The following is a 16,350-nucleotide window of genomic DNA, read 5'->3' on the forward strand; positions in this document are numbered from 1 at the left end:
CTCAACAGCGCTGACAGCTCAGCCTAAACCATCTGCGTGTGCTTGGTGTTGCCTACACGCTCTTGTGGCACCCGGGGTAAAGGCTGAACAAACTCCCTAATGCTGCAACTTGCAGCACCTTGTGACTTGGCAGGGATTGCCAGAACCACAGCGCTTTGTGCATATGCTGAACTCTGCCTTGACTTACCTAATATGCTACTCTGAAATCAAACCATTGGGATTTTTCTTAGCACAAAAGACAGCCTACAGCTTCACAACAACATGACCAGCATAACCAGCACTCCAGGTCTTTTTTTTTTTTTTTTGTGCTAAGTTCATATTGACACAGCTATAAGGAAGCAGAAAAACAAAGATGGGCATACAACAGCGCATGAAAGCGCAAACACCAGGGTAAGAGAAACTGGAATGTACATCCAGAGACAAGGTCGGGAGTTATATGTGTCAAATTCTCCCGAGAACGGGTTTCAAAGAGTGACAACAGTTGTAGATAACAAACACAGAATATTTTAACTAATACATCCACCTGTATGAACTTTTTATTCACATTCTAATACTTAAAAAGTTAGGCTTTTATAAAGAGATGAATTTCATTTTTATCTAGTTTCAGCACTCCTTTCAAATTGGATTAACCTCATGGAGGTATTAACAGAAAATGGATAAATGTGTACTCTGCATCTCTTATAACTGCACACACAAGTTTGGGTTTTGTGTATGGCTTTAAGTAAGTGGCAATGGATTACATTAATGGCAACCTACAGAAGTGAGAAGTGAGGTAAGAACGCTGGAGCGCTCAACTTCAGGAGCTTCCAACCTTTATTCTGACTTCACTTTCTCATCTTATGACAGCTCCTGTATCTAAGAGATTTGAAGTGGCCGTACCAATCTTACCTGACCTATCTCACCTGTGGGGAGAGAAGCAAATTGCATGCTGCCTCACATAGGACTTCTGATAAGCTGTTACTTTACTTCTGTACTTCAATTATGAAATGTGGCCTAGTACAAAGTAGCTCGCAACCTACACTTCTTCAGTTGCAGACATTTTTACTGATACCCAACACATTCCAGGTCAATGAACCTAAAGGCTTAGTCAACTGATCATGTTTGGAAACTTATTTCACTTCTCCCAAATGTGCTTGTAACAGTGGTGGATTTTCTAGAGTACCTAGAAAGCGTGTATCAATTTTCCTGGAATTATTTCTAAGAAGAAAATGAGGAAGCTCCAAAATACTGAAATATCCCACTCTTGAGTGCTTTATTAGAAAGATTGTTTGATTAAATCCTTCTTGATCCAATTACTATATGAGGACAGCAAGAAGAAGCACATTTAATCATGAAGAAAACATGAATGGAAAATAATACAGGTTATTGAACAGGAACAAAGTTAGTGACAAAAAAAACATTAAAAGCAGAAGATAAAAAGTTTCAAGTTCAGCCTAATGAAGGCCAACACAGAATTTATTCTACAGCATATTGGAAACAATAGGATTCCTCTGCTGTTCACATATGTTAATAGAGCTCAAAAACATTATACAGAAGAGTCAGAAGTGTCCAGAAAATAGCATTACTCTGTTGGAAACCAGGCCGTACAGTTTCAGGCAGTAGAGAAGTACTGACAGAACTAGCAGAGGAGGTCTCTGGCCCACTGATGTTCATTTTTAGTAAATCCTTGAACACAGCAGAGATTCACTTAGACTAAAAGAGAATTCTGTTATTACCAATATTTGCAAGGCACAAATCAAATCACCTGGATCACTTCAGTTGGTTAGCTGAAACCCAGAAAACCACACACCCCAGCTCTGATAAACTGATAAGGATCCAGCTGATAATTGGCACAGGAACGTGGCCAGTTCCACATCAATGTGATTTTGTGAAGTGGAGATACCGTTCTGTTTTTTTTTTCCTCTAATAAAAGTAACTTTACAGCTTTACTGGGCTTTTCTAGCACTGGGTTCACTACCACATGACAGATTTAAAAAACAAAACAAAAAAAAACAACCAACCAACCAAAAAAAAAAAAAACAGAAGAGTATATAATAGCATGAATTTGAAAGCTTAGGAGATGGGTCAAAAACAAACAAACAACAGAACACCATTACCAAAGGCAATTGCTACTCAGTGACACTTTTCATGTTTGGTTAATGATATTCAAAAGTGTTTCTTCTGGGACTCGTAAAGATCCGGCTCTGTTAGATGTTACATCAGTGACCAGGAAGTGAAAAATCCAATCCTGTTGATGAAATCTGCAGATGACACGTGGCTAGGAAGAGGAACCCTCAGAGGAACAAGCAGGGACCCAGCAGAGCTGCCAGCCAGCAGCACAGCAGGGAGCTGGCTGCTTTCTGCCCCTGCACCAAGGGCTGCAGCTTCGCCTCTGTCCACTTCTGCCCTGCAGCAGTAACGCACTGCTGCCAAGACATTTTGGTGCCACAAGCTGGAGGTCCAGGATGGCAGAAAGCAAATGGGATGCAATATAAAAACAAGCAGCCCGAGGTATTTCAGTACCAGTTACTCATTTTCATGTTTAATGAGTGAAGAAGGTCAGCTAGGCAGGAAGAAGAGTCAAACTACACGCCAGCTGCACAGTACCGTGCCGTAAAACATACGCTGCTCCACTGTTTATAAGACGCACGTTTGGGGCTGTATTTATGTACATTAAACAAGCACTTTGAGTGTTATCAGACAAGTGCCTGCTCCATAATTAAGGCTGTGTTATTAGCAGCAGAAAGGACCAGGAGCTTCCCCATTGCAGGGAGGTTAATGCCTCTCTGGCCTGAAAGGATTTCACATACAGGTGTTTCACGCTGTCGCTGTGGAAGCTGTGCCCGTTTTCCTAATTATGCTGGAATTTTAAAGTTTAAAACACCGGAAACAAGGCATTTTATTTTAAATGTGCTTAGTTTTAGCATCCAAATGTGTCAATCAAGTCTTGATGAGAAAAAAAGTTGCTAGCCAACTAATGTTTGTTAGTCACACTGTCAAATCTGAAGTAAGAGTTACCAAGCAAACCACAGGCTGACACTACTGCCCACTTCATCAGCTTCACACGAGCAGTTTCTTTACCTATTTCAAATCCTGATGAGCTTCAGTGGAAGAAGATAACATTGGAGAGCTGACGCCCTAAAGCATAATAGGTTGTATGTATTATTTTATAAATAAAAATTCAGATGATATTCGTTGTCTTTATTACTTCACATAAACAAGCCTCATTTGACTTTTTGGGAGACTGAAGATTTGTACTGGTAGAAGAAACTGCATCAAAGATATAGAAACAACAAGGGTGACAGGTTATGAGTGAAACACACGAAAGTTTAAAAAATCTTCAGATTTTTAAAGGGAACATAGCTGAGTGCTGCTATCATAGAGGACAAGGGACTTGAACGATGAAGAGAAGGGAAAGACAAAAATGATTAGATGTTTCTTTTTTTTCTTCTGGGATTACCTGATTATAACAAACTGTTATTGTATTTCTTATTTATTTTATATATATATATATATATATATATATATATAAGAAAAATTATGCTTCTCCAAAGAAAAAGCGAGAGGATTAGGGCAGAATCTGACCCTGCCCTATGGAGGAGCAGGGGCAGAGATGAGAGCTCCTAGAGAGCTCCTGAAAGCTGGATCTCTGCTTCTTTTGGGAAGGGAAAAGAGAAAGGAAGGATAATGGGAAAGGCACAGATGAGGATTAAATCTGCTGGAAAGAGCCAGTCCTAGTAACAGTGACCACCCAAACTCTTTTTCTTCTTTTGGCAGCAGCAACAGCAGCAAGCTGGGGATAATACCACCCACAGAAATGTGGTTCTCATGTGCTGGCAGCTCCTCCTAACTGTGAGACCCCACAGGAGACGACAGAATTACAAACTCACAGACAAACGGAGATTGGAAGGGCTTTCCACTGGGCACGTGGTCCAGCCTCCTGCTTAGGCAGGACTAGCTTGAATTATTGAAAGCTTCAGTCATTGAAAGCTTCTAGCATGAGCTCAATTATTGAGCCTCCAAGGGTGGAGATGCTGGGGGCTCCCCCAGCAGAATTGCTTTCCCTTATATTAAACCAGAATTTGCTTTGCTGCCAATCATGACCATTCCTCTTGCATTTTCATTGTGAATCTCTGAGAAGAGTCTGTAGCCCCCTGCTGAACTCGCTCCGGTTGGGAATATCCCTTTCTGTCAGCAGCTCTCGATGGGTTTCAGTACTTGAGATGCACCCTTGTGGTTCTGCCACCTGAAAACCAAGTTTCTGCCAGCTGAAAATGAAGGCTCGTCCTCTGTTAGTGGCTAGGCCTGAAGATGTTAAACAGCACCAACCCTCAGCATTGAGCCCACTGGCAACCCCAAAACCAACTTTTAGCCAGGTGCCAGTGGTCCGGCCACAGACCCCTGCACCCTGGGCATTGACCCTCAGCTCTCCACCCGCTGTGCCATGAACCTGTCCCCTCTCACCTCCTCAGTTTGCCTCCACCGCCTCTATGGGAAACAGAGAAATCATTGTGGCAGGGTCTGCTGGTGTCTAACCACAAAGGATTTCTGTAAAATGCCTGATAATCCCCCTAAACAGAGGGGCAAGGCAGGCAGGCAAATGAGAATACAACGAAGCTTTCCAGAAGAATGTCCTTCAACCCTGGATTAAGAGGATTATACCACTTAGCACAGCACATTTGTAACTCCTCGGATCCAAGTTTTCTGCAGATAAGTTGAGAATTTAAATTCCCTAGAGGAAAGCTACTCGGTTCTTGCACAAAGTAACACAGCAGTCAACTTACATGCTTCTTTGCACTTCTGTGCAATGTAGCCTCGGAATAACATAAAGAAATGTTCCCTCAAGGACATAGCAAACTAAAGGAAGGTTATCCTGATCCCACACTTACTGACACTATTTGTCTGGTTTTGTGTGCTTCTTTCTCGCTATAGCCAGCTGCCCCTCCTCGAGACCATATCATGATGGTTAACAGTGCAAACTCCTTTTGCACAGGTGCAAGTGATTACCTAAGATGCAAACCGGCAGAGAAGCAAGACTACAGAGCAAATACCCCAGGTGCCATGGTCATGCTGCAACAGGACTAGGTTTATGAAAAGATACCTTACAGGACTGCTGTCATGCAGTGTTGCTTTGGGGCACATCTAACAAAACTTTATCTCAGATCACCTACCTTTATGGCATCCTCTATTTTAAATTATTTTTCATTATTCCCCCAAAACACTGAAATTGAATTAATACCAGCCGGAGTTAATTGCCATTGAAACACACAGCAAATACCTGCTGGTACTGTACGAGGTTTCTTACAGAGAGCAAGTACTCCCACTAACTTGTCTGGTATTGCATGAAAGCAACACTAAAAGTACTGCTACATGTTCCACCGAAATGCTCCCTTTTTCCATTTGGAAATACGACTGGAATCATATTTTAACTTTTCTCTGCAGCCAGAAAAGCATACTAGAAACACCTTGAAAAATAGCCAAGCCTTGATTTTGCAAACAAACAGATGAATTCCCAGGTACAAAAACACCCATGATGGTAACAAACTCTCAGAATAAAGGAAAACTCTGCAAATTCATTCTGCAGAACCTTGCTTTACGGACAGCACATACTTTGGTGCAGACTGGTAAAGCGACCAGGATAGAGTCAGTAGGATTTGCCCCAACATATCCCCACTTGTCCCATTATTAAACGTAGCAACAGAGAACCAAAAGAAACTTTCTGAGTCATGCCATAGTAGCACAGGCTCCCACGCATCCTTTAATCCTATCACCATTTTGTTGAGCTTCATCTTAAACCTACTTAGGTTGACTGCACCACTGTTAGCATATCTTAAACATTTCAAAAACAATTTTAAAGACTGAATATTTCCTATGTAAATCCGGAAAAAAAAAAAACAACCACCTTCACTTAGTAACTGGCAGCATAATGCACTGAAATATGTTAATGCTCCTTAATTCAGGGGAGCAACAGAGCTGCTATGAACACACACTTGCAGGAAAGTCAACCACTCATATCTTATCAAAAACATTAATAATGATACTTTTTCCTCTCGTAATATTTGTTTGCTAGGAGGTAAGCAGTTACTTCACTGAGAAATCACTAAAATAAAAAAGTTATTTCATCGCTTCTTCAGCAGGGCAAGCACCTGGAGGAGCTGTTACGTGGTGCTCCTGACCCAGGGCAATCCACGCACCCCGAGCCAGGTCCATAAGGCAGCATCCTTTGTTTCTTCTCTGAAGCCATAGAGCACAGAGGCCACCACTGAAGCCATCTAAGCAGCACTTTTCAAAGGTCTAAATTATCGGGTAAGCCACCCATGACGTGCTTCCTTACCGCACGGATTCTTATCTAACCAACTAGGGTTAGCCCCAGAGCACAGCAGCATGCCAGCTCACCCGGGAGACCCCAGCACAGCAGGCAGCCCCTGGTACACTGGCTAAGATAAAAGCTACATGGAGCCTGGTCTCTAACCAAGGCACGTGGAAGTACACAGCTTGTCTGGATTGCCATGCTGATTAGCTACATACTGATAGCCAGCTGCTCCAGCACACCTCACGTCCGGGTGAGACAGCGAAGGGCATCCCAACCAAAGGGACCGGGCAAACCCTCATTCAGGTGTGAGGGTCTGGGGGAGATGCAGAAGATGAATTTGTGCACAGGCAGAAAAACCCAAGCAGGAAATACACGTAGGAAGGTTTTACACAGTGTGGCAAGAAAGCCAAATTATTCTCTTCTGAGAGCACCTCCTTTGTTGCAGTTTAACAAACCACCTCAGGTAGCTTTAGGATGTACTTAGTGCGTGGATACATTCACAGACCAAAATCTGCAAACACAAATGCTTAATTGGATTGCTAAATAATTAGCCTGATTTGTATTCACAGTGAAATTTGAATAGTATCTGCTTTCAAGCTAGGCTCCACATCTAGACATTCATATATTTTCAAAGTCTTCTTTCAACTAATTCTAGGTTGATTGACTCACACAGGGGCTCAGCTGTACGATTTGAGACCAAAGATGAATTTTGGCACCAAATTTCAGAGTTCAAACCAGCGACTTCAGTGCAGCTCCCTAGAAGAGCTGGGATCTCCATGGGGGCAGCAGATGCTCACACTGCATGTAACTTACACAAATATGCTACTTATCAAAAAAGCAAGAGACAATTTGACTAAGAAGTTCCTACAGGTACTTAAGTTGATTTCAGAAGATCATAGAAAAGTGTTAAATCATCCTCAGAGACTCAGTGACTGAGGGTGACCTATATCACTGATCCCAGGCCTGAATCTTTAACTGACATGTTCAGACACAGGAAGAGCTTACAGCATTTATTGCCAATTCCACTGTTGGAAGAGTTCAGTTTATTTCAGTAGGATTTCCAAAATATTACTTCAATTATTTTGCTACTAAGCAGGTTGTCCTCTTCTAAACTTAGCAACCCAGAAAGTTATTATTTTAATAATCTTATCTCCACTGAAATAAAGGGTTAATTTTAATTTTGTTGATAAAAGTAAATTGCTGAAAAGGTAATAAAAGAGAAAAAATAGATAAATAATACATAGTTTTCAGCAGAAGAACTGAACCACTGTAAAGAGTATAACCTTAAGCACTACTGACAAAGGAGCAAGAGGAACACCTACCACAGATTTGGGTTTGCTGACTGCCACCAGATTGGCTAGAAAGTCTTCATCACACAGCTGGCTAAAAACATGGGCATCGTAAGCCACCATTATGGAGATCTCTTCCATCATTTTGCCGGCAAGCTGCCGTTAGCAGCGAGAGCAGGTTCACGATCCGAGCCTGAACCTTGGCTCAGTTCTTTGTCAGTTGTTCACACCCACCTGAAGAAGCTAACGAGGAAGGAGTGTCACAAGAGAAAATATGACCTAGCAAACCAGCTCTCACACAGGCTTCCCTCTCGAGGGTGCCTTTTATTATTACAGGAAGCACATATGAAACACCTGCTCATATTCTCAACAGCCCACTTGCAAAAACATCTCCTGAAGTTTGAAAAAATCCCAGCAAGTAGTTTAAGTTCCAGTATTAGGCTGCAGGTGAAAAAGCAGTAGCCAAACCAGATCAGAATTAATCAAGAAATGATCCACCAGCACTTGGCAGCAGAACTGGAATCCCTTCTGTTGTTCTCAAACTTGGTAGTGATAGTTTTTTCTTTATATCTAGCTTTCCTCCAGAGAAAGCTGATATTCTTGTTCAGCAGAGGTTTGCTTCCCAGGGAGTTAGTTCTTTTGGCTTGTTTGTAAGTTCACAGAGAACGGTGTTATGATGATTTCTTTCAAACGTTCCCTGGAGATTTCCATGAGTTTCTAAATCTCTCCTTTGAAACTCTTAAGAAACATTCACCTTCTCTTGTAGGCAGAGCTGAACTGTGTTTTGTGCCACTTGGTTCCTTGCTTTTCGCAGGAAGATGACGGTCTCAAGTCACAACCCCCCCACAAAAGAGTCCTTCAGTTTCCATTCATAACACAGTAAAACAGTCGTGCAAAGTGCAAATGAAATGCGTAAAATCTTCCTTGAATCAGCTTGAACCTCCACAATTGAAATAAAATCAATTTATCCAATTGAAAATATTCACAGCAGAAGGTTTTTAACCTGAATCCAGGACTGCTTTGCTTTCAGTTAAGCAATATGCTATCTTGTCTCAGAGCCCTAAGCAGCAAAGTTGTCTTTCAAATTACTTCTGACTTGCCAGTTCACTTATCATAACATCTGACAGAGAGAAAAAGCTAGTGTGAGGAAAAAAATGTGGAAAAAAAATTAAAAATCAATATTCTCAAAGCTATAAATGAAAATCTAGAAAATAATAAATAGTTTGGAAAACAAAACAAACACACATCCCCAGCAGAAACTCTTCTCAGGATACTTTGGCAAGGTAAAACTTCTAACTAAGCCAGCACTTTTGCTTAGATTCCTCTGCTACATTCTCCTCTCTGGAAGCCTTTTGTTCTTCCTGGAAAAAAATATATATATAAAAAATTGTACCTGCTCGAGAAGCATAAATCACTTCAGATGTGCATTTGTCCCAAAATAGAGTATGTGCTGGGTGCTGCAAACCTGGTAGAAGTATCCAGTTCAACTTGCCAGTAGCAGATGTTTAAGCTCTTGCTTTCCAGAGCTAGCAGGGCAAGACGCACCTCACTGCTCTCTTTTTCCTGTGCTCTTGAAGTATCCTTGTCAAAGATTACATGGATGTCTAAGTAGAACCAGGTGCTATTTGCATTTGAATAGGAAATTTGAGCAACAGCTGTAGCATTCAGGATTAAAAACTCAACATGTATTTCACTTAAATAGGGGGAGAAATTACATGTTATTGCTAGGAAACAGAGAGAATTCTAATAGGCTTATAGCAAACAAAAATGCAGTACTTGAGGTTAAATCCTGGAGTCTAAAGCAGCTTCTGATCATGCTTAACCCTTGCAGGACGAAGAAAGGTATTTTTTCCTTGAAATGCCTCTATATTTTTTTTTTTAAATCTTTATCCTTCTTCAAAGGCTTACAGAGTTTTTCCAATTATTTCCCGCAGCAGGGACACTTCAGATTCAGATCCTGAAGCAACATCCAGCTCAGAGGTTTGCTCTTTGTGTCACCTATAAAAAAAAATCATACCTGATATGCTAAAATCTGCTCATGTTTTCAGAAGTACTTTAAATGACCGCTTCCTCTTTGGCTTCATCACCTTGTGTGGTGTTTTGTTTTTTTTTTCTGTTTTTGTAGGAGAAGTTAAAAGCGTAATGCTCCAAGGCGCTGCTCCTCGGCTCGCCCAGGCAGGAGCACGGGTGCCTACGCGGCGCACTGACAAAGGCACCTGTTGTGAGAGGTAAAGAAAATAACTTCCCACAGTGCCCCCGCCTCGCTGGCAATCGCTCAGAGGCTCTGAGCACGGCCTGAGATTACATTTGAATAGTCATGTATGCACAGGGGAGAGAGCGCGCAGTGTAACAACAAACACTGCCATGTTAATGAGGGACCAATTTAATTCTGCAATAAGGGCAGGAGGTGGGGAATGCAAATTATCAGACGTGCTCGGCAGCTGCAGCTACTCGGATCCCTCTGCTGATTTAGAGAACAGGCATTTTTATTTGTAAGGAATTAAGAGCCTGAATCTCTATTTACTTTTTTCACCTTCAACAGAAGGGGTTTGATGACTTAACAGAGCTCGATATACAGGCTTCTAATGTACCATTGCCTGAGTAATTCTCACATATCTCCTTAACAGAGGGCTGACAATTTTGGCATGTTCTAACTAGCAATCACGGGAACTAACAACTGATTTTGGATGTTGGCTAATGCGTATCTTCACTTTAAAAAGGATGTTTTTCAGCTGTTATTTCAAGCTAGGATGGCTGAGCTGCCTCCAGATCTCTGTGAACCTGCAGTCTGCATTCACATTAACAGTCTGTGCTGCATTCAACATGAAACAGATCACAAAATTTTAATAAGTATTTCAATACAGTTAGACTAAAACTTGTGGGCTAAACTGGTGGAAGCAGCAAACACTGGAAAGGAAAAGGCAGCAAGCATGGAGATACCCGTGACTACCTCCCCAGGCCACACCACGCATTCTTGCCGGAATTTCAATACAGTCACCCCCCCCCCCCAATATTTCGGACTACTGAACTGATGAATAATCTGTCAAAAAAACTACAAAAACCACATAGTGCAGCTTTGAATCAAATAGCACTTCTCTGTGTAACACCAGCTCTACCTTGCAGCTGCCTTCCCCAAGGAGCAGGAGCAGTCCCTCACGCAACGTATTTTGAAAGCATACCTCCAAAGCAGCAGTTTTTGGAGAAACGGTTCACCCGAGCAGTCAAGATGACAGAGGAGAGCTCGCAGAAGGACAGGTGAGCTGCAGATAACCTTTAACTAATTAAGGTAAGTAGCCCTAATTACATTTGTTGGGATTTCTGTGCTGGTGGATAACAGAGGTGAATGGAAAATTCCTGAATTGAGCAAACCAGCTAGCTTAGCAAAGCAAAACCTGCTCACTCCCAAGATAAATTCACTCTCACTCCACCCCCAGGAATGTCTTACTGCTAGCTGACAGGGACGGGATCTTCTGATAGACGGGAAAGCGTTACTTAGGTGAGGTATGTGCCGTTTCTGGCTAAGCACTCATTACTGCCGCTGTGCTTCTGAAATGTCACTTGCTGCCATTTGCTTTTCTTGTATTAATGACGCTGGGAAGTTTACAGCAGCCTTCAGATAAGGAAACATAACACTCCTTTCATAGCACTTGAAATGGCATTCGGCAGCATTCAGGGTAAGCTTACAGGGTGTTTTTTTCACCCAAATGAGAATGAATAATGATAGTATCAAGCTCTCTCGGTACCTCCCTTACCCAGCAGTGACCAGTATCAACTGTTTCCAACACAACCGGCAGTGAAAAAGACTTCATACAGAGTCAAACACTGTGAATCCCAAAATGAAGCCACCTTCTCTCCTCACCCAAGGAGGGCCAGCTGACCATCGGAGCACAGCGAACACCCCAACTTTTCAGCATGCATGGAAGTTACCCGCGGTCCCACCTGAAGCCCCCTTGTCGCAGCTGATCAAGCACAGGTCGTGTTGCTGCCCCCAACAAGTCTCTGCTGTGCCCATCTAGCAGCCAGATGAAATCTCTGTGTTGGGACACAAGGTGGGGAGCAGCTGCCTGCCCTTCACAAAGGTGGCAATCCCCCGGATTAAGCAGCAAATCCTCTACTATTGTGCTGTGTAGCCCTCAGCAATGCTACAATGTTATTCATAACTCTGTTCCGGTTTTAGACATCAGGAATATCTCTAGGGGTGCTTTTGGATTCAAAGTGAGCTCTGAATACTAAGCCATTGCTCACGGAGAATGCTCTATGCCAGTTGATAAAAGCAGCCAGCAGGTTCAGGCTGATCAGGCTGGTTCAGCAATCGCATCTCCAAGTTTTATTTTTATTATTTAAAATGTCAAATAGCATGGCCTATTTTTTTTCCCAAGTAAGTGGGTGTGTGCACCTGTGTTTCTCCTAAAATAATCCTCCCAACGTGTGGAAAAATCTGGGCTCGACGTGCTTTAGCACATGTACTTCCACGGGTAAACCCGCAGCATCCGCAGCCATGCCACATTCTTAGGATACGAGAGCGGGTAGAACTGTAACCTCATTTTCACAGCTGAAAGCTGGCTGGAAGGAGTGAATATCCTCCCTCCAGCAGTGGCAGAGGTCAGCGGGGCTGCAATTGCTGAGGCAGGGGCTTTTCCACCCAGCCGGTGATGCTGCCGCGCTCTCCCCCTCTGTGTAAACATGTGGCCTGCTGCACACGTAGGAAAAGGGGCAAGGCCTTTGGTTCTTCAGTTATGTTGCCAGCTCTGCCTTTTGCATTATCAACTGGGAGCACAGATAATAAAAGATGCTGGTACCATCTCCCTCGTCTGCTTCAGTTGTACAGGAAAGCAAACTCACTGTAAAAGAGGCAGGGACCTTTACAAAATTAGGATTGAAGTGAACGTAGCAGAAAACGCTCGGGTACCCTCCTTCCAGCCTTTCCCAGTCACCTGTGTGCCCAACTAAGTGCTCATCCTGCACCCTCCACATCTGCCACGTAGGAATTGCCTTCCCCGCAGCGCCTAACTTATCCTCAAGGCTTGGGAAAAAAGTCCTCAAACCATCAGCCTCACCACCAAAATCACAACAGGCAGAACAAGCCAGCTGACAGCCCCACAAGCTTCTGAAGGTCACTCCCTGTATTTTTGAAAGTATATTCTCAATTAATTCTGCTCTGTGTATTGGCTCCGTTTCTCAGAGCCTGTTCTTAATGCCTGCAATTTTAAAGGGCTTGTGTCAAGTCTGCATTTCAAGTTTGACATTTACATGAAACTACAGCTTGAACTACAGCTAAACAAGGGTGTGAAGCTGGCTAAAACAAACCCACCCATCTGATTTCTAAAAATTGTATGAACTTGAAAAAGATTAAAAAGCAGCATAACTGGATGCTAGACTACAGGTACATACTCGCTATCAGTCAGCTCAGTCCATGACAGAATATTCTGCAGCCTTTTAAATTAACTTACGACTCTCTTTTTAATTTTAGTTAAATTCACATTTTTAATTTCTGTTTCCATATTTCTTTTCCATGCTGCCACTGTCACTTTTTAAGGGCACCAGCAGTGATTTCCTCTCTTCAGCTAAGTTCTCCTCAGATGCCAGCTGTCTGGCAAAACTACCTCTCTTCCTGAACTTCTTTCTCATCTGCCAAAAGCTTGTATGGGAGTTGGGGTGACTTTTGGCTTGTGTTTTTCAGAGGCAAAGCCAGCACAGGGCTCTCACCTGGCCTAATTCCTGCCGTGGTTTATTGTGTGGCCCTACAAAGAGCTGCGGTGTCATGGGAGGTGAACGCAGCAGGGCGCAGCACATGCAGTGCACCAGACGTCCCTGAGCAGCTTTTGCTACCAAGTAAAAGTCACGCTGAAGCTTACTGTAAGCTTTCTGGAAGTCTTTGGCTTTTGAGAAAATGGATTTTACAGCACAGCCAGGGCATGCATCGAATGTAGAACCCAATACAACGTAGTGAGGCTTACAATAGATGAGCATTACTCTTTCCTAGCCATCCATTTATATTAGGAAAATAGGTGATTTTTTTTTTTTCCTGCTTGCAGAGGCAAGAGATGCTCCTAATGAGCTTCACGACACACAAACAGCCACTCTGATCCTAAGGCACTCCCAGTGGGGTCACACTGGTTTGCATCACAGATTTCCACACAGAAACCATTCAGAAGACAGAAATTCCTAACCTGACTTAGGGCATAATTTCCCCTGAGGCAGCACACTTCTGCCACTTGTTTTGTGTTTTGCCCCGTCTCTTTGCGGAATTATTTTTTACCTCCTCCCAGCTCAATGGCAGTGGGCACCCACAACATACACAGGGAGGGAAGCTAGAGCAGGGCAGGAGTAGGGGAAGTCCCAGGGAACCTCAGATGTGCTCCAGGCCATGGCCAGCATCTCCTGAATCTGTGCCCTTGGGGCCAAATAAATGCAAACAGGTCCCTCCAGCTGCCGAAGGGACAAAGATAAATAATCTGATAAACGTCTCTTGTACATCTTCTCTGGGGCTATTAATCCAAGAACTGAACAATGGTTTGTATGACATTTTGACCAGGCAAATGCCATTAAGAACTAAATTCTGTAATAAAGTGATCCCACACAGGAAATTTTATGTTAAAATTGTTGAATTTATTGCTACAACTAGTATTTAAAAGAAAAAAAAATGGGATCAAGTATTGTTCAAGAAAATTAGCATAAGAGTTGTAGTAGGAGTGCTTTGCGCTTAACATTACTTACTGGCTTTCTGGACATATTTCGTATTTCAGTTCTGGGATTTCACCCAAACAGCAGGCAGGCTAATGCAAGCAGAGCCAATTTCATCAAGCAAAAAAAATCATCTGGATAAAAGAACCAGTTTTTCATACAGGCAATAATCATACAATAAGTATAGATTTGTACTGCTATCCTCATCCATGGTCAACTGGCTTTTTATTTCAAGTAAATGATCGACATTAATTAATGTCTCGTAGCACATTGAGAAGTGGTGTTCGTCACACGAAGAGACTCAAGGCTGAACCCCACTCCTGACTTTCTTTCTCCAGGTAGATACATACCCACAAATTTATCTTTACCTCCCTAAACAGGGATTAACAGTCATTATCTACCTCCTGGTGGTAGATTAATAATGGCAAAATCCAGGAAAAGTGCAAAACTATAGGTTATACTATCACTATTCTTGTTATTCTTGTTAGTAATTTGTCTGTCAAGTTTTCTCCAGAGTGCCCTGCCTGGTGTGCCCTGTATTACACAGTGATTTAGTATATTTAGTTACTGTAACTTTGCACCTGCCCTTTAGCCTGGGACAAGAAAAAACGAGAACGAACAAAAGACTGAGGAGCCAGGCACTATGAAAAATTCCTGTAGTCCAAATAATAAGAATAATAATAAAAGCAGGACTACAGTGCACCCTCCATCCATCACAACACGAGCTGGCTGGCACAAAACCACTGTAGCCCATCCTGCTCTGCAGTGGTTAGGCAGGGGCTGTGCTGGTACCTCTGTCTGAAGCCCCACATAAAACCCCTTTCTGGCGAAGCTCCAGAAAGGTTTGTGGCCATCTTCTACTGGGAGCCCCGATGAAAGCTGAATGGGAAAGGTGAGACATTTTGATGTGTACCTAACACAATAGCAATGGTATGTCCCCCAAACAAAAAATAAATCAGGACTATGATTGCTTAGAAGATGAGATAAAGAAATTATGTGGATGAGCAGGATATGGCACATGGTGTCAACCACACTGGATTAAACCAGACAGACTAGTCCGAGTATCTTGGTGGTTGAGGTTTAGAAGTCAGACAGCTTGACTGTGAGAGGCAGTCTAGACTGAGGAATGCTTGTAGACTCTGAAATGGGATCATTTCATGCATTATACATTAAAAGTATAAACTACTGCTGCTTTCCAGGAGAGCAGTGTGTCCCACTATGATGGAGTTAAAGATGAAAATATTAGCTTGGAGGTCAAAGGATGAAATGTAGCCAAAAAAGGTCCAGAAAACCATACTTGCTAGTACATATTCATACTGAAGGTGAGTAAGAGGGGTCAGATATAGAAAGCATTTGACATGAGATCTGTTTGCTGGGAAAGAAGTCTCAGTGGTCCTCCAGAGGAGAAGATGGAGGGATTTGTACAGGTCACATCCAGAGGAGGGAAGCAGCTCTGGACTGTGCAAACTGATCAGCCATAGAAGATATCTGCACCATCCACTAATCTAAGCCTGGCATTATCCTTTGCTGCTAAATCCTTATTCATCATCACTTAGTACAGTGAAAGGGAAATTCTGTTCTCAGAAGATGATTTGGGAGACAAACTATTTCAGTGCTTAACTGTGCTGATCTAGTCTCCTACTGTGAAAATCTGCATCTGTGTTTAATGCCTCAAAATACCACAATGGGAAAAGCTTCTGTATTTATATATGATTTAAAGATTAACTTGTCTCAATTTGACTGTTAATAAGCTTATTCGAAGAGCTCAAATGGTATGTGTGGAGGGGGGAGAGAAGGCAGATTCTTACACACTTTACTGGAACAGCATGATAATGAGGTATTTCAGCCAGCAGACAACCTGAAATATTTCAACACACCCTTCTTCCCTCCTCATTTGTCTTATTCCAAGTTTATTTTTTATTTAAACTTTGAACTACAGCTCTGGTATTATTGCTATTATTATACCTCCACGACTAAAAGAAATGAGACGCTCCCTTAAAAAAATAAAGACAAGAATTGGTCCAGCTTAGCACAGATGTCTGCAGGGCAAGGGAACATTTTCTCCTTGTACCCCTGTGTGAAGGC

General features: G+C 42.5%; 1 protein-coding gene across 10 annotated transcripts in view; it reads right to left on the reverse strand.

Moving 5' to 3' along the window:
* The window catches only part of RABGAP1L (RAB GTPase activating protein 1 like), a gene marked incomplete at its 5' end in the record, with an annotated part of 249,414 nt that overhangs the window by 25,725 nt on the left and 207,339 nt on the right, over nt 1-16,350 (reverse strand). The window contains one exon of one of the 10 annotated variants that reach the window (XM_082766616.1): nt 7,615-7,725. The exons of the other annotated variants lie outside the window; for them this stretch is intronic. Coding sequence (XP_082622742.1) covers nt 7,615-7,725 — 111 coding nt within the window. Of the gene's footprint in view, nt 1-7,614; nt 7,726-16,350 lie in introns of those variants that run through there. 10 annotated transcript variants of the gene reach the window in all.

Source organism: Aythya marila (assembly GCF_965140915.1).
Source record: "Aythya marila genome assembly, chromosome: 8".
Lineage (NCBI taxonomy): Eukaryota > Metazoa > Chordata > Aves > Anseriformes > Anatidae > Aythya > Aythya marila.